The sequence below is a fragment of the Eucalyptus grandis genome, chromosome 6, assembly GCF_016545825.1.
Source record: "Eucalyptus grandis isolate ANBG69807.140 chromosome 6, ASM1654582v1, whole genome shotgun sequence".
Lineage (NCBI taxonomy): Eukaryota > Viridiplantae > Streptophyta > Magnoliopsida > Myrtales > Myrtaceae > Eucalyptus > Eucalyptus grandis.
Window position 1 is genome coordinate 49,128,007 of NC_052617.1, and position 27,862 is coordinate 49,155,868.

Here is a 27,862-nt window from a genome sequence, read left to right on the forward strand (position 1 = left end):
TCAAGTACATTGTCACATATATTCGAACAACATATATTCAACCATAGAGGAACACATCCAGCACCCCCTCTACTTCCGGATTCATCAAAGCCGAGCCATCACATATTTAATTTGAACTGCTTTTTTCGACCGATCGTGAGAACGGATAATTACTGAAATGATCCTTTGATGCACCATGCTACTCTTGTGACATTTGTAATCCTGTGACAGGAATTATGTTGGGAAAAATAAAAGCATGTCATTCTTGTGAAATTTGTTCGCGCGCCCGATGTGGAATCGTGTTTGTTTTCAAATATGCAAAGGACTTCTCCTTGCGTTGGCTTTTACCAACAACAGACGATGATATGGGCGATTAAGCGAGGTTAGAGTTTGGGAGTTTCACCGGATCCAGAGTCCTACTTCTTAACCACTAAAAATAACTCCGTCGAACAAATCCCATTCCCGGTGAAAAAAGCATACATAGATACACGCTGTTTTCGCGCAGTGACAGACACGCAAGTCGCATAAGACCGATTCTTTAGACGGGCAACATGATTCGATAGACCTCAATTTTAAGCTAAGCCAAGCAGAACATTGTAGCATACCCTTTTTCTCTGTACACTACAAATGGAGAAGACACCCACCAATTTCTGAACGAGACAAGAGATGAGGTAACAATAGAACATCCAGAATACAGCGATGCAGCGGACCCGACTAATTCGCAATTATCACACCCACAACCACCAACACAGAGATGCTTGCTTTTTGTATGGGCCGGACAGAATAGTCCATGGCCAGATTCGAATGTCACTGGCCAACAACTGGCATGGGGAAACAAGGAAATGGTCCGATTTGGTACAGAACAAATTGCATTATTGGGTGGAACTAAATTATACTACTGTCTGGTCTCAGCCCAATTAAGATTGTGCCACCAAAATGAAGAACCAATGCCGTTCAAGCTTGTTAGTTCAACCAACAGCACCAGAAGAGAAGCATACACCATCCACCGTTCAAGCTTTGTCAATGCCAAGTATCAAACTCGAGCAAATCCAACGCAGGCAATGAAACAGCTCTCTGTATGAAATAGACAATCTTTTTCATGTTTCGATTTCACTTACCTGCGCATAAGAGAACTCGCCACTTGGGATTCCAGCTGGAGAGGAGGACAATCAAGGCCACAAGACATCCGTTTGCCCGTGCAAACATCCAAATTCCATCAGATAAAAGCAACCGTAAAGGCATGAAAATTGTCTTTTAAATTTCAATCCACTATACTGCAAATGTGTATTTGATGATCGATTTTTACAATTATGACCTAAAACCCCTAACCTATCTGTGCTTATAAATCAAATGTATTTTTTCCAGGTGACACACTAATGAAAAAACATGGAACACAGCTCTTCAGGGCAAGTATGATTGTATGCGATGAGAATGGATATCACCATAATACATCTTGATTTGGTACACGGCCTTGGAAATTAACTCCCTCAGTTCATGATTCTGTGCAGTTATGGAACGATCTACTCCCTCAAGTGCAATCAAGACCCTAGCTCTTTCTAGAGCCTCATTATCTCCAGCATGTATCGCGAGGTAGCAGAGGAGGATCAGTGCATTCAACTGAGCTCGTTCATTGTCCCTCAAAAGTTTTATGAGAGGAGGGACTGCACTGAACTCAACTATTGCCTTTGAATGTGTTGTGTGGAGATAATTATCAGGACAAGCAAACTTCACCAGGGAAATGGCAGCTTCGTTAGCCACATCTTCGTCTCTGTGGCTCAGTAGGGTTACTAGCGGCTGTATTACTCTGGTTTCTCTTGCTGGAAATGTCCTGGCCAATGAACCAATGGACCTTATGGCAGGAATTTGCAATGATAGGCGGTCTATTTCCCTGACAATCCTCAAAAGCTGATCCACAACAGCCTTAGCAGCTGGCGAACTCGTCTTAAAAGCAGCACGCCTAAGATCACTGTTCAGTTCAGCAGCTGCAGTTATCTCCATCAATGTCATCAGACAATTGCACTGCAATGTGTCACGCTCTTTCTCGACCAACTTTGCCAAACAAAGCAATCCTTTTGTCTCAGTTATCCTCCTACTATTGGCAACATTCCCCTTTGCAAGCATCCACAAAGCCTTTGAGCAACTACACTTCAGTTCAAGCTTAATCTCCGGCGTCTCGCTCTCTCTTTCCTTCCTGTGACCCCCCAATCTATTAAGCCCATCAGATAACGAGTGTGAATGAGAGCTCGACTGAGGGAGATGGCTGTTGGATTTCGCCAAAGTAAATTTACCCTTGTTCATTTGAATGATCGAATGTATACTTTGCTTACCCGCATGAACTTTCATATCATCCTCCATAAATGTCTCGAATGACAGCATTGACACCAGAGGGCTAATGGCATTCTCCCTTGCGAAATCATCCTGAGCGATGGGGTCAAACTCTGCCATCCTCGCAACCAGCCGCGCCACATGTATCTGCACCTGCATAGGCGCATCCCTGAGGACCTTCACGATGACAGGAATGCCGAGATCGCCCACAATGACCCTGACTCTCTCTTGATCATTGGCCAGGTAGAAAAGCACGACCGCCGCGGCAATCTGTGCTTCCGGGGCCGCAGCCTCCTTCAAGAGCCTCAACAGAGGAGGAACCCCTCCTTCCTCCACAATAATCTTCTTGTTTCGATCATTATCCTTCGCAAGCGAACCCAATTCATTGGCAGCCTCGATTCGGTCCTGCAATTCCCCCATGTAAACAGAAGCAATATAGGACCAAACCCAAGCCAGAATCGGATCGTTACTCGCGATCGGCGGCAAAGAGAGCACAATCCCGCCGCCGCCGGGCGCATCAGTCTCGAAAACGCTCAACAACCACTTCATATCCCCAACAGAGGCCTCTAGCAGGCTCAGCACCTTCCTAAAATCCTGGACGCTAGTGATCGTGACCAAGCGGCGAATTAGGTTTTGGCGCTTACACTTGCGGGCGAGGCCCAGGGCCCGCTCGAGGCTCCTGGCGACCTCGGCGGCGACGCGCCGGAGGGGCCGCTCGTAGACCAGCTGCGGCGCCCTCGAGGTCGCGAACCGGGCCAGGTTCCGGAGCATCTGCGAGAGCCGCTCCGCCTGCTTCCCGACCTCGCCGCACTCGAGCTTGAACGACTCGGCCTCCTCGGCCGCCGCGCGGACCCGCTCCGACAGGAGTATCGGCATCGACAGCGCGTCCTCCACGCGCCCCTCCCGCGGCTCCTCCCCCGCCCCCGCCGCCTTCGCCGCAGCCGCCGCCGCCGCCGCAGCCGCAGCCGCCTTCTTCGGCTCCGCGATCCTGGCCGGGTGCAGATTCATCCCGCGCCGCGGACCGATCGGAGGCTCCCGGGGATGCTTCGTCGCCGGAGGGGATTGGAGGTCGGACCGGGGGAGCAGGCGCGCGCGGCGTTGTCGGAGAGCCAATCCGATTGGGGCCGGCACGTCGGGTCCGCACGTCTTGTAGAGAGAGAAACCGCGACTGTCTTCTTCACGCGTGGAGGGAGGGAGGAGAGATAGAGAGAGAAAGGTCGAGTCAACCTTCGTCTGTAGTTTCCATGGACTCTCTCGCCTTCGAGCGAAACGTTTGGTTTACGTTACTCGATTTTGAGGACGAAGGGAGCGACGGGGGCGCACGCGCCCGGCGGGGGGCGCGCGTGGGGTTGGAGGGTTTTATTTTTTTATAATTTTCTTTTCGTTTTCTGCTGGGTAGTCCCTGTTTTTCTCTTTTTTTTTAGTATTATTCGCCGGTTTAAAATATATTCATTTCGCCTTCCCCCGCTCTATACGTTGTACGAAACCCAAATGTTAAAAAAGATTAATGTACAGAACATATATTCTCCCGGCGTGCTCTCGAAGTTTCTACGCGTCCGAAATATATTTATTATAATTAATACTACTAAAACCCCAAATCAATATATTCGTAATTAATTTGATCACCAAAAATCTTAAATTTATATATATATGACAAATTACCATTAAAACATTTTATATTTTGAATCCGTTTACAATAAAATGGGTCATATATGGATTAGTTAAATGATATATGAGTTATAAATGGGTTTGTGTTTAAACTCATTTACAACCTGTTTAGCTTATACAAACCCATTCTCATTTAAGTTATGAAGGTTATTAGTTGACTTATTTTTTTGTCGAAATATTAGTTGACTTAATTAATTAATAAGATATCATCGTTTTGAGCCTTTTTTATTATGTTTATTACTTTTTTTAAAAATATATGTTTATTCTTTTTTTTTTTTTTTTTTTTACTTTCTTTCTCTAGTCTCCCAATTTGATGAACTCAACCTCGCCGAATCTGGGAGGTGGAGTTGACTTAACCAATTAATAAGATATCATCCTTTTGAGCCTTTTTTTATTATGTTTATTACTTTTTTAAAAATATTTTTCTTTCTTTCTTTCTCTAGCATCCCCAATTTGATGAACTCAACCTCGCCGAATCTGGGAGGTGGAGCCTCGCCCAAGGTTGGCTCGACTCGGCTCACTAGCTTGTGGCGAGGCTTAAGTTCACGTGTTAAACCTTGACCTCGCCTATTGTTGGCAATGGTCAACGGCCACCGTCGCTAATGATCGGGAACGACCAAGAGAATGAGAAAAATGAAAAATGAAAAAATAAATAAATAATAAATTTAAAATTATATTTTTAAATACAAATAAAAATACATAAAAGGAGTGCATAAAAAAATCAAATAAGATTGTATATACTAAATGAAAAATATTTTCTAATTCAATTTCAAGTTTCAATCAAACACTAGAAAATATTATTATTTTCATAAAATATCACATTTTTCGTGAAATAAATGAAACCTCAATCTAAAATATTGTAAAATTTATCCATTAAATTTGTAAAGGTATGAAAGTGTTTTAACCATATATGTTTTTTTTTTTTAAATCATAAGGGACGAGTTTTTGTAAATTTAATTAAATATGGAAGTGTTTTAGTTTGATATGGGTCAATAAATTTATGCTACTAATAAATTGGTTATAAACAGATTAATGGGTCAATTTGGATCATACCATTTACCACCCAACCCACCCGTTTGACAAATTTACATTTTACCCTTTATTATTTTCCCTTAAATTAGATTAATATAACAAAAAATCACAAATCGGAACACCTAAGTTAAATGAAAGGTAAAATTCTAAATTGGCATGCTTGTTAACTGTTACATGATATCCTACTCAATAATTCAACAGTAAAATTTAGCGGAAATTAATTAAAAATATTGTCATATGTTTACCAATTTAGAGTTTTTTATGGTAAAACAAATTAGTTTCAAGTTTTTCATAGTATCAATGCTATATATTAAATGACACTTGTTTTGGTGTCAAAATTTTTCTCACCACCATATAAAATAGCATAACTTCAAGAAAAAAAAATCAATCACTTCAATGAATCTAATAACAAAATATCTAATTTGCCTTATTGATATCGCTTAAATGGAGCTTCTAAAAAGTTTCGGTATTAAAGTATTAGCGCTACAGTAATCGTTGTTCGAATTATGGCACGAAACATCGTACAATCATGTGGGGTGCGAAATTTATCCATGGAACGACGTCGTCGAACGCATCGATTTTATTTTTTTTCCCGGAAATTGAGAAACTGAGGATCAAATTGGTTCCTTTAAACTTGCCCCTAGCATTGATCATTGCAGTTGATCGAACGAGATTTTGTCAATTCACAAAAAGACAGGGCAACGTCAGAGGAGAATCAAATGTGAGTTGATAGAGATGAGAAAAAAAAATTTGCTTACTCTTTTCTTTTTCTTTTTTCAAGGAAAATAAAAAAAATCTCTGTGGGTTTAAAACAACAAAATTATGGAAAAGTTAATATTTACTTTGTGATTTTTATTTTTGGCCCACGACGTCTTTTTGTCAAATTTCTAATTTTAAAAAAATTGTATAGCCTTATGATCTCGCGAGCCGGGGCTTGCCATGTCCAGTAGCAATCTCTAGAACCGTAATCCTTGGTTCGAACAAAATATGGGATCATATATAGTTCTTAACTTAGATATCAGTCGCTATCGATCAATTTAGATGAAGTAGGTTGATTAGACACCCAAAATGCCTACATAATGATGGGAAAATTCACTAATTAGGTGCACATGTGAAGAAACTAGTCAAATGAAAATTTAGGACCTTTAATTCCGAGGTCTAGTTGGTCGTGGAACAGACTAGTTCGATGCTTTTTTGTTAAGTCCCCGAACATTCGTCAATTGATTTCCTAGGCATTAATATTTTTATTTTAAAATCTTGAAATCTCACTAGGCCACTTATTCGGTTTCATTGTTGATTAACGGGGCCGTTTCTTGGGTATAATGGCGTGATTTTGTTTGTATGTGGAAGCATACGAATGTCAACCAAAATGCAAAATTCAATCATAAAGTACAAGAATTATGTAACACGATATAGTTACATGCTATTAAATACAAAGTACAACGATGAAATGGCATGACATGGCAATGGTAACAAGTAGCATAGCATGAAAATTCCAATGCATAATATAACGATGAAATTCCCAAATCATACGCTGAACATAATAATAAAATGGCCTCGCTTGGCAATCAATGCGTTCAACTTACATGGCAAATTTGATGCAAAATGTAACCGAAAAATGACATAAAGTGATAATAATTACATGCAACATAATATGACAAATCTGAGACAAAACATAATAATGATATAATATGATACGGCAATAACTACATATAATATGACATGATAAACATTGATTCAAAACACGATGATGGGACTTGCAAACTACGAAGATTCCTTTGTTTTGATTTTGCGGCTTTGGAATCATTACTTTTTTTGTTTTAAAATCATTTTTTTCAAAGCCGGATCATGAAATAAATAATTCCATGCACGAGGTCTCGATTTATTATTTATGATCGCGATGGCAATTAATGTTTGACTTGTAACCGCATTGCTCAATGGGCTAGTTGTAGATTTAAACGATGGTTATAACGGCCTGCTAACATGCATAATTTATAGCATAGTATTGTACCATATAGCTGTGGAAAAAAATGTACCATATAGCTCGAAATCTTGTTTTGACATTACGACGGCTCAAGAACATTTATTTATGTGCAACACAACAATATATCCTAGCCTTTTGACTTTTTCGTTTCGAAATTATGACAGCTTAGAAACATGCACTTTTTATTTAAATGGACAGCATAATGAAGTATCAAAATTCTATTATTCTAAACAAACGTTACCACATCCTAGCATGAATTTCTATACCAACCTTTGTGTCTGAATTCTTATCTAACTAAACAGACCTGACTTCTAATAATGTGTTTTGGGCCTGTATCTCGCCGGTTAACTTTTGATTTGCAGTTAACTCTTGGTCAATCCTAGGACAAGATTAAGGGATTGATAAAAGTAGGCGTAAATTTTGAGATGGCAATAATGGTACAATGAAGAAATAAATCCGACTCATAAAAAATTTATCACCACCATTATTAAACAAAAAAAATGTTAATATTACCAAAAATCTCGAATTAGTATATTTACTCCAAATTGATGGACTTCTATCATATTTACCAAAAACTAATTTTTGCATCATAAAAAATCTTAAAGTGGCCTATTTGTGCCATGTTTATCCTAAAAATTTCAAATTTATCATAATATAGGGGTAAATATGACACAAGTAATGTGACACATTTATATCAATTTGGAGTTTTTGATAGTATTTACCCAAATTATGAGCACATTATTGCATTAAAATTGCACCAACTTCACCTTCTCGATTTAAGTACTACAAATAAAATCAACATTGGGATATCAAAAGATATATTAATTAATTATAACTCGATCGTAATTTTTATCCATTCAATTTTTGCTTTTTTAATCCCATTAATGTAAAGACGTAAATAAGTTCGGAAAGAGAAAGAAAAGGACTTGAAATACAAATACTTTTTTAGGAGAAAACGAGGTCACCACTCTTCCACTTTATTTTCAGATGTGAAATTCGACTTTGAAACTCTACGAAGAAATATAGCAAAAGACAAGAGAGAGAATAGTTGAAGTGAAATAGACAAAAAAGAAAGATTGCCCGTGACGCATACGGCGTCAAATTCGATAAACCAGACCAAATTAATTATTGAGCCCATTGCATATCAATCAATTATTCATAAAAATGGGGTCCGCCAGCATATGTCGTTCTCTACATCGATTTAACAAGGTTTCAACATAGAATTAGCAATAGAAAATGTAATTAGGAATCGATTCAATTAAGGGCTCAATATCATGAAAAATTCCAAATCATTACACCCGTAATAATTTACCTCAATCTAATTTTGTAACCACTTTCTCAAATTGATACACATATGACAAATTTTCCATTAAATTTCACTACTAAATACTAAGTTAGATGACATGAGGTAACTGGTGGGCGTACCGGTTTGAGGTTTTACTCTTTGTTTGCCATAAATATATCAATTTGTGATTTTAACAGAAATTAATGGAGGGAAAATTATTACAAATGTACTAGTTTGGATTTTTTCGCAGTTAAAAAATTAGTTTAGAGTAAATTTATCATAAATGTATCAGTTTGAGATTTTCATAATATTAACCTTTCGATTAACCAAACTTAAAAAAAAAGTGATGAAATAGTTTCCAAATCCAAAATCAATTTGTCCAAGGCTAAAGTGATCAATTCTTCTGGTAATGTCCATATTCCTACGTTGTTCAAACATTAACTTCAATCATTTGCCTAAGGGGAACATGGCAATTACCCAATGAATAATATAAAATCGATTTTCGTTTTAGGGATAATCACGCCGCAAGTACCCAGAACTTTTATACGTTTAGCAATCAAGTATATATATATTATTTTTTGTATCAAGCACCTCAATTTTTTAAATGCGGGTCTATGATTGAAATCGCAAAAAGCAAATGCAAAATGCTAGAGTGGACAATAAATGCAAAATGCTAGAGTGGACAATAGCGCAGCTAAATAGTCTTTAACAACTCAGATGAAATTATATCGCGTTATTTCGTCCGATGTGGCAACTTAAAATAATATCAAATCCATATAGATGTGCTAAACTATCAAGATCATCCAAACTACCATTTTCTCTCGCGTCATGACCTGATACCTAAAGGAAGATGTCTAGATAAAATGATGTCATATTATTTCGTCCGATGTGACCACTTAAAATAATGTTATGTCCACATAAATGTGCTAGATGACTAACATCATCTAAATTAGTATTTCTTTCGCATTAACACTCGACACCTAAAGGGAGATGGACATTATTTTTGCTTAGTAAATGAGCCGCATCAATTAAATCACACACCATGAGTCCTTGACAATTTATATCATGGGAAACTCAAGTTGAGCCAAATTTAAAAAGTTGAGGTATTTAATTAGAAAAAAAAAAAAAAAAAAAAAAAAAAAAAGCTCAGTTGCTGTATCATAAAATTGACAAAAGTTCAGCTATTTACCGAGTGTCCCTTAATTTTACTCGAACGAACAACGAACCATGGATCACGGCTGAGCCGAGCTGGCTCTGACAGCAGCATAGCTTGCCTCAGCTCAGCTCAGCTCAATGGCCATTCAATGACGCAACTCCGCGGCTCAGCTTAACGCCAATATAAGGCAGCTTTGGCTACTCAACTTAATTTTTGTATTTGATCCAACAAAAATATTTTTATTATTCGACCAAAACAAAATTTCATTTTTATTCTGGCCATTAAAAAAACTTCATTTTTTATTGTACTATTTTCGACAAACTAAATAAAAACGTACCTGTTTTAACTACCATATAAGAGATGGATCATATAATCATAGTAATTAAGGAGTTAATGACCTTTGAACCTTTGCTGAATGTTCAATCGGGTAGGCAATTATTTCTTTTTGGTGGACCGAGCCCTTTAACTATTTTCTTTGTTCACATTGATTGTTGAGATTATTATATGCATGTGGAGGTATACATCAACATCAACCATTGGCACGAGTCACTTGCCCTTGTTGTGCTTAATCCATGGTCCGATGATCCTCATTATGTTCATATCGGTCGTCGAAATTATATGGCGACCCAACTGCACCCTCTCTTTTCTATCCCTCCTCATCCTCCTCCTCTCTTTCTCTTTTTATAAATTTTTTCTTGTATCGATTATAAAATAAATTAACAAAAAAAATAATCTCATCATTTACGAGAATATTTAGAAACTATCTACGATAAAAACATATTTTCTTTTATAAATTATTTCAATCGACATATAATTTTTTTTTGCGAAAATTAATTTTGAAATTAATTTTATTTTTGGGGACCGCCAGGTAAATCCGACCGCCGTCGCTGCTCAAGAAATCATTCCGTTTTCTTCCCACGCAGCAACCGAATGGCTGCGAGGCTCTCTCTCCTCTGAAAACCAAAGCCGCCTCTCTCTCTCTCTCTCCTCCACCGCCATTTCCCTCCGCCATGGCCGGGCCCGGCCTCCTCCCCCACCACACGCCACCGCCGCCGTGCCTCCTCCTCTCCGCCTCCCTCCCCGCCCCCGCCTCCCCGCCTCCGGCACCGCCGCCGCCGCTCGCCTCCCTGGCCCTCCCGCGAGCCTCCGCGTCGCCGCCTCCTGCGCCCCGCGGCGGCGGCGGCGGCCCGGCCCCTCGCGGCCGAGGTCCTCGTCGATCAACGGCGCCGTCGTGCAGGAGCACCCGGAGCCGTTGCTCGGGCCGAGCGGACGCGGAGGGGGCGATGCCGGGGCGTTCGAGAAGCTCCGGAGGTGGGTGGAGTCCGCCCGGTCGGTGTTGCCCGGCGGGAGGTGGTGGGACCTGTCGGAGGGCGTGGAGGTCAAGATGATGGCGGAGCCGGTCACGGTGTGGCGCGCCCTGACCAGGATGTGGGAGTTGGTCGCCAGGGACCGGTGGATCATTTTCGCCGCCTTCTCCACGCTCATTGTCGCCGCGGTCCGTGATTGTTTTTTGGGGCACTCTTTCCTTAGGATTCCCGCTTTAGTCCTTTGAATTCTCTATTGCTAGGTTGTGCTGGAACTCTTGCGCAATTCGTTCGTTCGTTTGTCGTCGAGTGTGGTTGGTTGCATTTTGTTTTCACGTAATTCTGTCGCTGCACTTCTATAGCGGCATGAAAGGGATGACATCGATGTCAAGCTCATAAGTTCAGATACATGACTGCTATGCGGTTATCTAGTACATTATGCTCGGGATGCTATTAGCATTGGGGAAGCAATTGAATAGTGTTTGAATCCGGCAATAGTCATGTATGATGGCCATTCTTGGATGAGACCGTCTTTAGTTTATGGAAGTGCATCAATTTTTCATTATCAAGGTGAGAAGATTATAGTACGGAGCAAGAGTGAGCGAAATCAGATAGCTTTTATTCACTTTGGAGCTCGGTACAATTTTGGATGGTATAATGTGCAAGAACTTCTAATTGACTGCAAATTGCTGTTTTAGGTCAGATAGGACAACTGAGGCGTCTCATGTAAAGTTTCCTTTACTTGAGATGCACCTAAAACCTATTACTAGCTTAGTATTGCACTTAATGTAGATAATTCTAACTTATTACAGATTTTGGGGACTTACTTCAGCTATCATAACGTCCTACTATTGCTGAGGAAAAAAAAAAAAAAAAACTTGGCCTATCTAAGAGCTGGTCACAAAGTGACCAAAATAAATAAAACATGTGTTATGGAAACAGACAAGACAATGGCCAACAGTCCTTTCTTGCTTTTTCTCTTCAGGGGTTGGGCAATAGTTCCAGTCCCTTCACTGCCAGGAATCTTAGAACACTAAGCGCACTTCAGTCTTTGGTATTTAAGTGGTGGCTACTGTCACTGAATTTACTAGTAATCTGGTGTTGGTGCACTATATCCTTCTGTTTGTCTTAGATACCACAGAAACTAAAACAAACTAATTCTTGGTTTTATTTTTTTTTTTCGGTCCATTTTAATGATATTGCTTTTCCTCTTTCCAGCTTTCAGAGATCTCTATACCACATTACTTGACGGCATCAATATTCTCGGCACAGAGTGGGAACACCGCAGTGTTTCATCAGAATGTGTGTCTCCTGGTTGTTCTGTGCATCAGTGCAGGAATATGCAGGTTGAAATCTTGTATGGTCAAAACTCCCTTCTCCTTTAAGTTGCTAACTGTAGAATGTTGTTTCTTCCACTCCTTTGATAGTCTTTTCCTAATGTCCAAGTTTTAATTTCCGTAATACTACACCATATGTGATTTCTCTGATTGACAATATATGATGGCACATTGTATTGTTGATAGACCGTTTTAGCTGAGGGCATTTCTTAGTGCAGTTTTATGTTCTGCATTGATGTTACCAATGAACACATTGCTTAATTTTCTGATGTACCTTTTGATTTGAAGTATCTCAAATCCCCAGATTTTGAGGGAGATCTTTGACCTCATGCTCTGTTCATTTGATGAGCAGTGGTGTACGTGGTTGCTGTTTCAGCATTGCAAATATGATCCTTGTGAGTTTCCATTTTATTATGTTGTCATAAAAATAACAAGCTGCCAAAATTGAGTTGCTTTCAAGGCAGTTTGTATGAAACATTTACTCATCGATAGTTCCTTGTTGCTATACCGTTGGACATTGTCAGGTTTTCATTGAAAGATAATTGATAAAGCTAGATTAATGCAGCTCTCCACTGGATGTAGCAGATGCTTACAATGCATGAAATGTTTTAACCTAGCCTTGTTTATTGTTAATCGAGTTATTTCATTTTCTTCACAATCTCTTTGGAGCTGTGAAGCACCAAACCGATACACATACATGCATTGACTCGGTTACTAGAGATGGAAATTTTTTTTTAATTGTGTTGCATCCAGACCACTGGCTTCGATAATTGGTCTTTGAAATAGCTAAAAGGATGGATTTCTAGAATTTTTAATCCTTAATTTTCACTTCCTTTCTATCTTTTAGCTGAATTTAGTGTATTAACTGCAGATATGGTACTGAAAAGATTTGTGGCACAGACATAACATGATCATGTAAACAACTCAATTAGTGAGCCTATGCTTGGAGTTGGTTGTTGTTCTCTAATAGTTGAGGAAAAGCACATTACCTTTAAATGTGCATATTACATGGCCTAAAAGAATTCTTTGCTACTTTTTTTATAGCTTTTTTAAGACGAAAGGAAGAGGATTTCTTGATATATGGTTAGAAATTCATAATTAGGATAATATATCATAAAGGTAGAAGCAAGAGTTGTAATTTTTTTTTTTTTAATAAGAATCCCTCAGGATAACTACATTATCCAGGGCTTATCTATGGCAAGTAGCTGTCATATGGAAGATTTGTCTAATGAGAGGAATATAGAAACTAACTTAGTTTACTCTTTTGTAGGTCAAGCGAATGAGAGAAACTCTGTACCAGTCTCTCCTTTCACAGGTAGAGGAAATACATTGACGCTCTTTTTGCAAGCTGGATTATCTGATCTCCATGTTTGTTAAGATACTTCATATAATATCCTTTTCGTAATACCAATGCTGTAGGATATCAACTTCTTTGATGGGGAAACAGTGGGTGATTTGACTAGCAGGCTTGGTGCAGATTGTCAGCAAGTGTCACGTGTAATTGGCAATGATCTTAACTTGATATTGCGCAATGCCCTTCAGGTTGATTTCGCACTTAGGGGGCCGCATGTTTTGCTTATAATTTATCAACAACTTTGTACTTATGCCTTAACCCCTGCAGGGTGCAGGTTCATTGATTTACTTGCTAATCCTGTCATGGCCACTTGGTCTATGCACACTGGCTATATGCTCTACTTTGTCAGCAATTATGCTTATTTATGGCCAGTAAGATTCTTTCCACTTTTTTGCTGATTCTCTGGAGTACTGTTAACAGTACGGTATCGCAGAAGATATTTCTACATATATGTTTTCGAACATACAGTACTTCACATTTTATGTACTGACAATGTTCTTACGCTTCTGTTCTGCCAAATCATATGGCATTTCTCACGTGACTATAACGTTTCACCCAGGTATCAGAAGAAGTCTGCAAAGCTAATCCAGGAGTACACTGCTTCTGCTAATGAAGTAGGAACTGACTTAATTTTTTCTGAATTTTCTTTTTTATGAAAATGAGTTATCAGTCAGAAGCACCTTCCCTTGCTTCCTCATATTTTTTTCCTTTCTTTCTTTTGTTTTTTATTTGTAAATGGCAATTTTGTTGATAGGTGGCCCAAGAGACATTCTCTCTTATGAGAACAGTACGTGTTTATGGAACAGAAAAGCGAGAACTCAACAGGTGATTATTAATATTTCAAGTTCGAAGGATGCATCTTTGCATGCACTTTGATATTTGATGTGCGAGTTGCACTTTTGCAACAAATGAAACCACTTAGATGGTGGCTTAGCCGACACAACTATATTTCTTTATCTTCCAAAGGTACACAAAATGGCTTGAAAAACTGGCTGGCATAAGCTTGAGGCAGAGTGCTGCATATGGATTTTGGAATTGGAGTTTCAATACCCTTTATCACAGTACACAGGTCTGCTATGCCTTCTCCGATGTTCACTGATGAGTGATTTATGAGAACTAAAGTAATTATTTCTTCTTTGCCTGAGAATATAGGCTGAGGAGAGATCAAATGCTAATCCTTATTCAGAAATGAGAAAAAGCTGTTTTTATTTCATTTTCTTAATCAAACTACAAGGTGCTTCTAGCATTATTTCTCAGGGCATCCCATCTATTGTATATATCTATGTAGGTTGCTGTGAGCTGGTGCTTTGGCTCGTATGGTATTAAGTACAAGGAGCAAGTCTTCACTTGTGATTTAATTGAATATTCTTCTTAAAATGAAAGATAAAGTTGATGACGTCCTGTATGTTGACATGCGGATTGTATTTTGTAGGTTATTGCTGTGTTGATAGGAGGAATGTCCATTCTGGCTGGTCAGACAACTGCAGAGCAGCTCACGAAGTTTTTGTTGTACAGTGAGTGGCTAATTTACTCGACATGGTGGATTGGGGACAATTTATCATCACTAATGCAATCTGTAGGGGCTAGCGAAAAAGTCTTCCAACTGATGGATCTTCCAGTGAGTGACCAAGTCATATCAAAAGGCAAGTGGCTTAGTTTGCTTAATGTAGACTAACCTGAATAAGTGAGTGCTATTTGTCTCTTCTTCCTGAGTCCTCTCTGGAGGTGGGCTTAAAGAGAAAACAGCGTTTATCTCCCCCTCTTATTTTGCAGCTTTTCTAAGTTATAATAGAGGCTTGGAGCAGTATTTACATAGAATTGTTGGAGAATTTTCAACCTTACAAATGCAATCAATAATATGTGTTTTGCTAATCGATAGAATAACATTATATCATAATATGCAGTATACTTGTTCAGTGGCATTTCTGTAATTGCAGTATTGAATATCATATAAAGAAGGCGGAGATCAGAAACCTTAACACGTTTTTTACTTAAAATTCTTCCCTTGTTCTCTCAAATGGACAATATGAATAAGTTGAAGTTAGCTTACATGGTTATGTTTTTTTCTTTTTTTTTTTGGGACTCAAATAATCTGTGCGCATTTTTCCACAGCCTGTGATAAATCTTTAATTGTTGGTGATGGATCACCTTTTCTAATGTTTCCCTCTCATGTCTCAGGTTCAAAGTTGCAAAGGCTTCTTGGATGTGTTGAGTTTCATAATGTCTCTTTTTATTATTCCTCTAGGCCTTCGGTAAGTTTCTTTTTCTTTGTTGACCCAACTTCATATTTTTGCTTATGAGTACACGCTTTTTCTGAATGTGATTCTGGTAGACATTCTATCATCATTTGCTCCCTAGCTGCTGGCGCTGTTTTCTTTACCATGTATCCACTGTCACTGGATTATTTCTCTCTGTTTCAGTTGCTTTTTCCTCATGTTCCTCTGCTAGAGCCAACAAGCACTGTAAATTCCATGGTTATAGATGAGGCTATAACATTACATTCTTTTTGCTTTCTCTGGGTCTGTCTGATCTGCATTCGCATGTATTACTTAGTATTGGTCAATGGTCACAGTAACAACTCTTCCTATTTTTTTTCCCTCTATATATGCATATATAAACACTCAGAGTACTTTGAACAGGTGCCAGTTCTCAGACACGTAAACCTTTCTGTGCAACCTGGTGAAGTTGTTGCAATCGTATGGACACATTACCTATAATCGATTTCTTTTATTTTCTAGGCTGTACTTTAGGAACCCTTTTTTCTCATCTTTTTGTATTGTGTAGGTTGGTCTTAGCGGGAGCGGTAAAAGTACACTGGTGAATCTGTTGCTCCGCCTTTACGAGCCAACTAATGGTCAGGTGATGTATCTTTAACATCCGTGACCATATATTAATTGTCTGAAGCTTAAGAAATATGCGATCTCAATCTGAAAATCAATGACAGGTTCTCTGTAGGCTAAACATTCACTTAGAAAGCACTTGGTGGTTATCATGCGAGTATACAGTAGCTGATTTAGATTTTCTTTCCCATATGATGTTAAATTCTCGTATTGAATGATTGAACTTTATTGTGCCATTGTTCTGCCATTGGTCATCTCCATTGTCTGGACATTTAAAACTAGGCTACATCTGTTGATTTTATTTCAAGGCCTTTCTGCTCAGTCATATGATCCTACTTTGGTTTGTTTCTATTTCAGATCTCGGTAGATGGATTCCCCGTTCAACAGTTGGATGTGAAGTGGTTCAGGGAACAAGTTGGATACGTGGGACAGGTTACACCCAATTAGCCCTTTTTATTAAGGGCTTGGCGCCTAATTAGCCTCTCATTAGTATTAGAATTTCGTCTTTCTTGTTTTGATTGTTGACACGATAGCTTTGGCAGGAACCACGCCTTTTTCGCATGGATATTACTTCAAACATAAGATATGGATGTACACACGATGTTAAACAGGAGGATGTGGAATGGGCAGCCAAGCAGGCATATGCTCATGAATTCATTTTATCACTGCCCGATGGCTACCAAACTCTTGTTGATGATGATCTACTCAGTGGAGGTCAAAAGCAACGAATTGCCATTGCTCGAGCAATTCTCAGAGATCCAACCATTTTGATTCTTGATGAAGCGACGAGCGCACTTGATGCAGAGAGTGAGCACAATATCAAGGTTGGTTGGTGCATTTAGCAACAACAGAAAACCTAGGGAAGAAAAGGGAAGAGATTGGGTTTTGCAGGTTCAATGGCATCAGCTCATATAATTTTTTTTTTCCTATTAATTTTTTATCCAGGGTGTTCTTCGTGCTGAGAGAAGTAACTCGACCACAAAGAGAACTATCCTAGTCATTGCCCATAGGTGAGATAATTATCAGCCCTTTTTGAGCATTTCGCTTTCTGTGCCGATGTTTTATTCTTACATTTCTCCAGGCTTTCCACAATACAAGCTGCGGATAGGATAGTGGTAATGGACAGTGGCCAAATCGTTGAGGTTCGTATTCTCGCCACTTTTATTGTAAACTGTCATCTTATTTTGCCGATAGAACAGTGGATATGCCTTGAGCAGGTTTATTTCGAATATCTGAGTTGTTTTGTCAATCTCTGTTGCTTCTTTCTACACGATGCTCGAACAAGCTTTAGGAACATAGTACCTGGCTAATTACTGCCTAACTGCTCATAAGCATATTATAGCCTCTGAGTTTGGATGGAGGGACTTTGCAGTGCTTTATCCGGGACTTCGAGTTTTGACGTCTTTGACTTCCGAGTGTGCTGACCTACGCTGCTGCTGCACTTTTCTACTACATCATTTAGAAGTTAGCATGAAGACTGCATCTTCCTGAGTCATCAATTAACCCCTCTCTCTCTCTCTCTCTCTCTCTCTCTCTCTCTTAGATGGGCAAGCACAGTGAGCTCCTCCTCAGAGATGGGCTGTATGCACGACTCACCAGAAGGCAGGCGGATGCCGTAGCGTGATTTTGCAAAGGCGAAACACGGGTGGTTTCTCATTCTTTCGATGGAGTGTGCTCGTAACTTCATTGGATGCAAGCATAGAAGATCGATCATTATTTTTCTTTCGTGACTGCTGACTCCTATACGACGATCATTCGACAGGAGGTGCATAAAGGTCATGCTTGGGTGAGTTGCTGAAGGCGGCAGCTTCCCACAAATTCGCCAGATTATATGCTTCTTTTTTATTTTCACTCTCTCGCAGTTTGTAACGATTGGGTTTTTGGCCATTTAGTTACAACTCGAGGATACTGTTTCGGCGAGCATCGGGTGCCGATAACTCCTTTTGTAACCAAAATGTGCACATATTTTTGTATTTTTCGTTCGGGTCGTGTTTATGAGTGGCCCAGAACGCATGTTAAGTATACCTAATTAATAGATACTGCATTTTTGAATAATGTGATTACAAAATAACGGGGAAAATCTTAGCATATTTGAGAACTGCAGAATTTGTTTAATTAGTTACTTAACAAGTGTTGTTGGAATACTTTGTTAGAAAAGTTCTTTTCACATGTAAACCTTGAAAGATAAAGAAAGAACGGTAGTATCCTGTCTCTCTGCCTCTCTCTCTCTCCGGGTATTTTAGTCGGTGCGGCAAAAAGGTTGTCGATCAAGCCATTGTATCGCACAATGTCTTGTAATTAGGGGAACTGGGCGAAAAAGTTGGTTGTAAGACGCTGTGCCAAGCATGAGTCATCCTGGTAGGTTTTCATAAGATGCGGAAGGTTTCTATACTATCCAATCAGATGATAATCATCTTCGAAGAGATGTCGGATGGTCTGTCTTCCCTTTGATGGTCCCTCTTGTTGCACGGTATATATTTTTCTTCCCTACCTAGGTGGGAAATACTCTTGAAATTTTACCTCTCAAAATTCAAACGAAGTAGTTTTAGGACTTTACTTAGGTCCACATAGTGTGAGAGTAGATTTTAACCAACAAATTTGCCAAACTTGTAGGGAAAAGCTAGCAGTAACAATTATTCAAGCATGACTGTTGATTCAAGTCTAGACTCTGCTTAAAAGGCATGAATTCTTAATTTTCTACCAAGAATGGTCTCTTGCCTTTTGCTATGCCATCTCTCTTTGATTCTTGCGGCGTAGCATCGCAAATGACCATGAGTTGAATGTGGTGGAGAAAACTAGCAAGTCTCACTCATAGAGCTTTGGAGAACCAAAAAAAAAAAAAGTTTTTAACCATATTTCCAATCTAAAAGTCAATGAGGACTTATAAGATTATGGTACATGTATTTGATCTGTGTAATTATATATCTTTATAAGAAAATCATTATTTATCCAAGTTTATAAATTAAGCGAGATCACAATCGTTAGATTTGTGTGAAACTCGTATGATTATGATTGATTCAGCAGGAAGATTTCCGCTTGAGAGGGTTTTGACATTTTTCGCGATAAATAAAATTTGGGACTATTATATTTGGACAAAACGAACCGACCCGACCCGACCCGATCCGATGGGGGTGTTGGGATCCCCTACGCCGGTCCTCACGCAAGCCCCGCGTGCGCTCCACCTCCTCCATCACGTGATCGAACCAGTCGTTACATAACAACCCTTTCTCCATTTCGCAGCAGCGCATCGTAGACACCACCACCGCCAACACCAACACCAACACCAACACCTCCCGTCTCCCCCTTCTCTCCGTACTCCTCCTCGCGCCGCGGCCGGCACCGCCTCCCGCCGGCGATGGACGCGTACCACCGCTACCCCAGGCCGCCGCAGCCGCCGCCGTCGACGGCGGATCCCTACCACCAGTACCAACAGCAGCAGCAGCCGCCGCCGCCGCCGCCGCCGCCGCAGCATCATCATCATCAGGGGCCGTGGTACTCCAATCAATTCCACTACCAGTCCCCGTCGCCTCCGCCGCCGCCGCCGCCTCCGCAGTCGCAGCAGTGGGCTCAACCGCCGCCCCCGCCTCCTCCGGGATCGGGGCCCTACCCCCCTCTCCACGGCCAGTTCCCTCCTCGGCCTCACCTCCCCCCGCCTCCTCCCATTCCTCCTCCTCCTCCTCATTCGGCGTACCCTAATTCGTATCCTCCGCAGGTCAGTTCATTCTCGGAATCGCTGCTTTTGTATTTTTCAAGGTTTTTCTGTCGTTTCCTACTATTCATTGAGAGGGTTTATGGTTTGCTGCCTTCTTTGGGGGGATGAATTGATCGATTCTGTCTTCCTTGTGTTTTGTTTTGGTGAAACTCTGAAGCTAGGCTAGGTTTAATTGTGCGAAAGGTGTGTTTGATTTTGGGAGATGGGGAAGGGCTTTGTGTGTTTTAGTTTCAGTGAGTTCTGGTTTTGCTTTGTGACTGTTAATTACGCAGGGAGACCTTGCTTAATAGGTTTAAGTATCTTGTGTGTGGTGATATGTTTTTCTTTTTGTAGAATGGTTTTGTGCATTCTCTGATTTCTAATCTAATCATGTTTACAGGAATGGAGCAATCCGAACTGGGCTTACCAGCAAAATTGGAACCATCCAGCAGGTTTTTTTTTTTTTTTAAATTGTTTGTTCTTGTATTTTACAGTTCTTGGTTGTCGATAATCTGGGCTGGCGGATTCTTTCAATTTTAGGTGAACTGTTGATTTCTTTGAGTATAGGCGCGACTGGATTACTGTTGCCGATTGTTTATCCTTCTATATTTCACCTGCTGCTTATTGTCTAGAGCTTAAAGTTCTTAAGACTGAACTACTTGTCTTAAGTATATGTATGTCAATAATAAAAATTATTTTCTTGCAATCCATGCATACAATTCTGGCCTGAGAAAATTATGGGGACATAGCCATCTTCCTCTATGGAAGCAACAAGAGTTGACCAGATGGGAGTTCTTATAGATGTTAGTCTGCTTTTGTTTCTCTCATTCTGAGCGTTGATTTAACTTACGTAGTTACAAAGGCCTTGTAGGGGTGGTCTGTGGAAAGTATATAATTGTGCTAATTCCTGTTGATAGTTAATGTCAGTACATGCTCTTTGTCGCTTTGCTCATAGCTTCTCATCATTTATAGTTTGTCATTTCTTCCCTGTAATTCTGAAACACTGTTCATTCACCATATAACTAACTGGATGAATTTTCTTTGTATACTAAATTTTTGGTACTGTTTTTTCCTCCTTTTAATGCTCTTATATAAATTTTATTATGAATTGTTTTCATTACCCTTGGCAGCACACAGCAATACTGAAGATTGGGCTGCCAGGGCTAAAGCTTGGGCAGATGCCAAAGCTGCTACAGAAAACCAGCATTCTCAGTTGCAATATGCACCACCAGGCAGGATGGATGAGCAGGGCCATTATCACATCCCATATCCATCTGCACTGGACTCTCACTATACGGAAAATCATCAGCAGCCTCTATCTGGACATGGCCATCAGCAACATTCTCTTTCAAACACACCCCCACGAGGGCAACCATTGTATGCACAGGAGATTACACCTGTCAGTTCTGGGCCATCAGCTTACCTTCCGGATGGAAGTTCACCATTCCCGGCTAGAGATGGAGGAGTAACTGGACATGCAAACTCAGTGCTTCGCCAACAAGATTCTTTGCCGACCAACGTATCTGTTCATCAGCAGGAGGTACCTTCTAGTTATTCTTCTGTTTCAGGTAATATTCACTTAACATATAGTTTGCATGTGAAACTAGAGCTGATGAGCAGTTTCCATGGAACTTTCTATTAGAAAATCTACTGTTGGCTTGTGTGATGTTGTAACATAGACAATACTTAAGCTTTGTCCTTTTTTTTTTCTTAAATTTCCAAGGGAAATTCGTACATAGAAGTAATGACTTTTGGTTTCTAAATATGCCCTTAAGATTGCAAGCCACTGACATAAAAAAGCTTACCAGAGAATACAGAGAGACTGGTTGTGTACAGAATGTTTTTTCACTCTTTTCTTTCCTCTGCCTTAGGAGAAGGTAAGGACCACATGTTTAAAGATGTGACTATATGTGGAAGAGGCGCTATATTGTCCATTTTGCTTCCATGTAGTCGTGTTAGCTTTCTATTGAGTATTGTTATTACTTTTGGTGGAGTTAACTTCTTATATGATGGGGACTTCCTTATGTGTTGTGTTTGGAATGAATTTTATTTTTATTTTTTTATTATTTGCTATATGTATACAATTTTGACATAAAATTCATTTAAAGTTACATAATGTTTTTTCTTCTTTTGATGATTTTTACAAAGTTATATTAATGTTATATATTTTTGGGAAAGTGAACTTTTAAACAGACAAGGCCTTAATTCCTTTATTCCTACTTCTAAAAGAATCTAGTTTTTGTAGACAAATTAGTAGGTATATCGGATATGAATATGGTTGAAATAGTGGACTATGTTTATTTCAAGGTTACGGATTTGCACATGAATTGTGAAGTTACAAAGTACCTGAAAGTTTTTGATTCATGATGCTTGGCATAAAACGCTGATTACTATCCCTCATGAATTTCAATGTAAGATGTCCCCTGTCTTCTCCTTTGTCAGCTGTTTGACTATCCATTTGAATCTTAGGTCAAGAAGACAGGGCAGATCAAAGGGAGAAGTCATCGCATTGGCATGTTTCTACTGGTCAGGAAAATATGCACCATCTGCAACCATCAAGGCCTGCTATTGCTGGATCAGTTACATCTGGACAGCCCTTTCCATATGGCAATCAACTGGCTGAGCCTGTGACTGATCTTGCTGATCAGCCATTGCAGTTTACTCCCAGATTCACTCGGGAGCAAGATTCACTTCAGCAGCCTGGTTATGCTCATCACCTTAATCCTGCAGCTTCAGCTTCTGTGAATAATTGGACCTCCTCCATGGTTCCGGATGCGGTTTATCCTTCAGTTCCTTCAGTTAATCCACCTGGGCCTCAGGTTTGGATATCTTTTTCTCTCCCGTTTTGTCTTATATCTGCCTATGCACACTTGCCAAGAACCTTTTCTTGCAGCTTGATCCTTCCGTACCATCTCCTTTATCTGGACATGGAGCAACACCATTTGCAAGATTTTCTGGAACAAGCTTTCAGCCTACAGTTCCATCTCCTGGTGGCCCTTTCAGTCTGGGTGCCGGAACAGCATTACCTCCTGCTGCAGCCTTCGCTGGCGATGCTTATGGCATTTCTAATATATCTGAGCGTCCCAAAAAGGTATTAGTTGTTAATCTTTGCGTGGATCCATCAAGCATGACTTAATCAGTGCTGACTTCTGGCTTGACATACTTCCAGGCTCCAGTGCCTAATTGGCTTAGAGAGGAGATAATTAAGACAAAAGCTGCTATTCCAAGCACATCTCTGGGGCATTCTAAAGTTGAATCTCAATCCATAGAGGATGAAGAAGCAGATAAGTCATTCCAAAAGGGTGACCAAGGAGAAGACAAAAGCATTGACACGTCCAGGTCAACTGAAGAAGATGATGATGATGAGGTTTACCCAAGATCACCCTTCTTTCCTTTCTGTTTTTTGTTAATCTCTAGGGGTGGGGAGAGGTGTATTCTGAGCAAATATTTCAATATGACTTTGCACATATTGTACAGTTGCATGAGTGCGCATTTTTCCACCTGGTAAGATAGCTATCCCTTTTGTTGTAGGACTATGCAGAAGCTGCCAGAACAGCGGCCGTCAACCAAGAAATCAAACGCGTTCTAACTGAAGTTCTTTTGAAGGTTACAAACTGTTTGGATTTGATACTTCGTTTCATGAACATATACATCAGTATACCTGTATGAAGTATAAATTGATATTGTTTTTGGACAGGTAACTGATGAGCTTTTCGATGAAATAGCGACAAATGTACTTAATGAAGATGATCCGGCAACTGATGGTAATATTATCGTGACCTTGCAGCTCTCCATTTGTCAATCGTTTGCTGCTTCTTGCATAATTAATGTGGCATCTATCCACCTTATGACTTCTTCGTTATGGGTGTTTTTAATTTTCTGCTGATTACATTGTAACTATTTCAGACCATAGGGTCTCACCATCTTCCCGTTCCAGCCCTATTCCAAAAACACCTGCAAAGCTTTCAGCTTCACTTGACACTAAGGAATCAGAGACTGAAGATGTCAGTGAAAAGTCTAGTTCCAGCTCCCCAGGGAATATCTTGGGTCTGGTAAGCTATGCCTCTGATGATGACGACGAAGTTGGGGACAAAAAAGCGCAAAACTCCAGTGCACCGACTCATGCCAAAGGTGTTGCACCGATGATCTCAGGTGATGAAAGGGATCAAAATGGTTTAAATAAGGCCCTTGAGAATGGCAGGCTACCAATTACAATTGAAGACAGTGGTAGGGTTCAGGCTGAAATGGAGAGTGACTCACTCTCCACCAAAGTCAATGCTTTCAAAAGGAAAGATAGTCCTGATGGTATTGGCTCAAGTGTCAGTGAGGTAGATGCGATGGCACAGTTAGCTTCTGGCAGCGCAGTTGACCGGATGGGTTTTAATCGTAACAGGGTGTATGAAGACGTCAATACTTCTGGGTCAATGGTTGCCAAAAAAGATGATGTCTCAATGAAGTCAAAACATCGTAGTGAGAATGTTATGTCAAAACTTAAGCCAGATAATTCTCAAGATAAAGAGTCCAGATTCAGATCAAGTGGAGGTGGTTCAGATGGTAAAGTTAAAGTGGATATGAAGATGGATGAGAATCAGAGAAAGGATGAAAGGGATCTAAGGAAGGAAAGGACAGAAAGGTTGGATTCCAAAGAGATGCAGGAGCAACATAAATCTGAGGATAGAGTGAAGGAATCCCATTCAAGGAGCAGAACGAATGATGTTGATGGCAGGGACGATAGAAAGGAGGCAGAGCGATCCCATAGATCTAGTGCTAAAGAAGGTGATAAACGAAATGAAAGGTCAAAGCATAAGGAGGATGACAGGTTGGGGAATGAGCATTCAAATGATTCAAGAAGGCATAAGAGAAGACGTTCCTCTTCAGCTGGTAGTAGAGGTAGAAACAGTAAGGAAAATTCACATGCAAAAAGTTCAAGTGATGAAGTCTCTGACGATTCTAGAAGGTTTGTCATGATTGATGTCTACTTTCTGTCATAGTTTATCTGCCTTTATTTGTTCACTGATGGAGAATTTTCTGCCTGTTCCTTGATGGTCCTCAAATTTGAGCTAAAATTTCGCTTACTGGTACTACAAATATTAAGGAGAGACATTGTTGGGATTTAACTGCCTTCTTTTTTGATGTCTGGCAGGAAGTCACGCTCCCGGAAACGAAACCTCTCACCTTCTCCTGTTAGGTCAAGAAGAAGGTAATTGTTCAACCGAATGATGTTGCTTTGGGTTTTAACATATTGATGGTCATCTAGCATCTTTACTGATTGTGAGAAGTTGAGCGTTTAAGCATGTGCCCTGGATTAGGCAGATGACTGACAAGACTGATAAGTGGATATATGATCATAGCTAAGAGGGGTCCATAATATTGTGTCAACCGCATGAAAGAATGTCGGACAAATAATGATGATGGTTACTTATTTTTCACTTTGGAAGTCATCTAAATCCTTTTGGAATGTACTGTTCCTTTTTTCTTGATATAGTTGTTGCTGAGCCTAAGGATGATGAAAAAATTGTGGTTTTCGTCTGTATACGAGCATTTAGAGTGGGTTCACTGGGAGAGTCTGTAATATCTTCCAAGTAGTATTTAAATTAATCATTTTCCTCTTAATGATTGAGATAGCAGTGTCATCTCATAATTTGCGTTGCTTGTGGCCTGTGGTTCATCTGATTTTGATCTTTTGTCCTGGACTTAGGATGAGAAGAATATTCCTGGAACAGGCAGTACTGTTTAAGTTGCAGATGATTTATCTTCAGTTCTACTCAATTATGTGTTTTTTGTGTATTGATTTTCTGCATCTCCTCAAGTGGGGCAAGGTTCTATTAAAACTGGATTTAGAGAAAGATGGCTTGGCAGTGAAGGATGAATTACGTACTCTTAAGTCTAGGGATCCAATGTTTGTAATTTCTTGATACTCTAATCTTTGGTAATGCGATAACCTACAGTTAAGACATAAGATGTTGAGCCAAAAAATAAATTAGTAGAGGAAAGCAAATGAACTTGTAAAATACATGCTCATTTGTAACGTCATTTTGTTATGGAGTTTTGCTGTTCTTGCTTTGGGCTGATCTTACAGCCAGCTGCAAGTGACTTGCGCTTTTGGCTCTTTAAACTAGTTTTTGTGAAGTTTGTGGAGGTTGGCTAAGCTGGTATTACACTTTCTATTAAAGGATCTGAAGAAATTCTTCCTTTGCTTTGTTTTCTTGGACAGATGGTCAGCAGAAATGATTTGCTTTCTAATGGTGCTTTGCTTGTTGCTTCTCTGTTCCATATATTTTTCAAACCATGCGGCAACACATTTCCCTTCCATCTCCACCACAAATATTTTGTTGCTTCGAAAACAAATATAAGCTATAGAAGCAACAGAATGTTTGTATTTTGCCTGGAAGTAACCTGTTTTCTTTTTCCCCTTGATTGTTAAACAGTGAACATCTTTCTTGTTTGAGTTGGTAATATTTTTGTTGAGAGATATTATGTGAATGGATGCCCTAATTTTGATAGATTCCCCATCCCACCCCCACTGCCTCTTCCTGGTCAGCTTAGCGGCTGTTGGCAGCTGTGGTTGCACACAGATCGTAGTGTGGGAACTCATACCATGCAGTTTATAGATTGGCATATCCTTGATGTAGTTTCATGATATAGTGTCTTAATGATCATCACTGCGAATCATTTGGCACTTTTTTTTCCTCATTTGGCTTGTAAACAATGGTGCTTCAGTTTTTAGTGTGTCTCATTCTAGTAATTGTTAGAAAGTGGAGGATAATTGATGTTTTAAAAGGCTAAGCATCTTTCTCTTGGATTTGCACGTTTAAACTCACCAAATTAGTGTGATGGATGTCTCATTTTTAGACCATCGAGGTCCCCACATAGCAAGCATTCTCAGCACAGGCATTCTCCCTACTCTTCTCTTGGGAATAATAGGTACGTTTCCCTAAGCCTCTGACAATTGACTCTGTTGATGTTTTCAAGACATGACACTCATAACAACAATAGAATTGCAGGTGAAGACATTGGTTTCTATATGTATATATGGATCTTCAATAAAAGTTGGTGTTTTTTTTCTCTTTCGTTGCAGGGGAAGGAGAAGGTCAAGGTCTAAATCACCTATCAGAAGGCCAAGATGACGAGAAGATTGATTTTAAGTTTGAAACGAGTGCTCTAGTCATGGTGGTTGCTGATGATTCCGTTACCCTCTTACTATGCCTGAGCATCATCATGTTCTATTCAGAGGGGGTCTTAATACATCATGGGCGGGGGAAAAAGGAAAGGCATGGATTTTACAGTAATCAAAGGAGTGCCTAATTGCCTGCGAGATGATCCATCTCATCTGTCATCTCCTAGCAAATCTATAGTTATCTTCCCATCTGTAATCTACAGTCAAGATGAGAGAAATTAGAATCCTCATTCGCGTAGATGTTTTGACTATTGTTGCTTGTCTGCTATGATCTTTTGATTTGCTCGCTCCTTCATCAAAGTTGATGGTGTTTGTATTGCGCTTTTAATGATGATAGAATGGAAATGATACCAGAGATCTAGTGGAAGCTGGTGTCTGGCGGTACCGGTTGTCCCATGAAAAATTTAATTTCTTGAAGACGACTTATGTAGTTTCTCATAATGTGCTAGTTGCGTTTAGAGGGGCAAATCATGCTGACAAGCTTTGCCAAAGTGGGTATTGGAATGTGTTCAATTTTCACGGTGTGCCAGATCAAGTTAGGGATGGCTATATGACAGAATTTCAAGATCTGCTTTGCTGTGGGTGGACTTAGTAGTTTTAGTTTTTCTTCGTTTTTCTTCTGTACCAATAGGAATCGCTGCGAAGAAATCCATTACATCTCTGAACAAGCGTTGGCTCGCGCTGGTGCTTACCGGAAATGCGAAAACTGGTGGTTCCAGTCAGGCCAACA

The 27,862-nt window shown here is 39.9% G+C and overlaps 3 protein-coding genes across 3 annotated transcripts; 2 read left to right on the forward strand and 1 right to left on the reverse strand.

Moving 5' to 3' along the window:
- Positions 1 to 1,176: 1,176 nt before the first annotated feature.
- On the reverse strand, positions 1,177 to 3,579 carry LOC104414143. Its single transcript, XM_010025171.3, has one exon. It carries the CDS (start codon positions 3,310 to 3,312, stop codon positions 1,381 to 1,383), a length of 1,932 nt encoding a protein of 643 aa, XP_010023473.2. The 5' UTR covers positions 3,313 to 3,579; the 3' UTR covers positions 1,177 to 1,380.
- Positions 3,580 to 10,510: 6,931 nt separating this feature from the next.
- Positions 10,511 to 18,344, forward strand: LOC104417013 (ABC transporter B family member 26, chloroplastic; the record flags this gene model as incomplete). The annotated part of the gene is made up of 18 exons (XM_010028340.3): positions 10,511 to 10,924; positions 11,952 to 12,079; positions 12,423 to 12,465; positions 13,341 to 13,385; positions 13,490 to 13,612; positions 13,692 to 13,795; positions 13,984 to 14,038; positions 14,179 to 14,249; positions 14,391 to 14,493; positions 14,857 to 15,067; positions 15,603 to 15,676; positions 16,064 to 16,120; positions 16,209 to 16,283; positions 16,622 to 16,696; positions 16,807 to 17,088; positions 17,210 to 17,274; positions 17,346 to 17,406; positions 17,808 to 18,344. Coding segments are annotated over 18 exons (2,067 nt in total), but the record flags the coding sequence as incomplete, so codon positions are not given.
- A 1,167-nt stretch (positions 18,345 to 19,511) lies between these two features.
- Positions 19,512 to 27,549, forward strand: LOC104414142. Its single transcript, XM_010025169.3, has 12 exons — positions 19,512 to 19,976; positions 20,356 to 20,407; positions 21,086 to 21,523; positions 22,425 to 22,774; positions 22,849 to 23,046; positions 23,125 to 23,322; positions 23,487 to 23,561; positions 23,653 to 23,719; positions 23,862 to 24,912; positions 25,099 to 25,155; positions 26,808 to 26,879; positions 27,034 to 27,549. The coding sequence occupies exons 1-12, from the start codon at positions 19,620 to 19,622 to the stop codon at positions 27,080 to 27,082; spliced, it is 2,964 nt and encodes a 987-aa protein (XP_010023471.2). The 5' UTR covers positions 19,512 to 19,619; the 3' UTR covers positions 27,083 to 27,549.
- Positions 27,550 to 27,862: the final 313 nt, after the last annotated feature.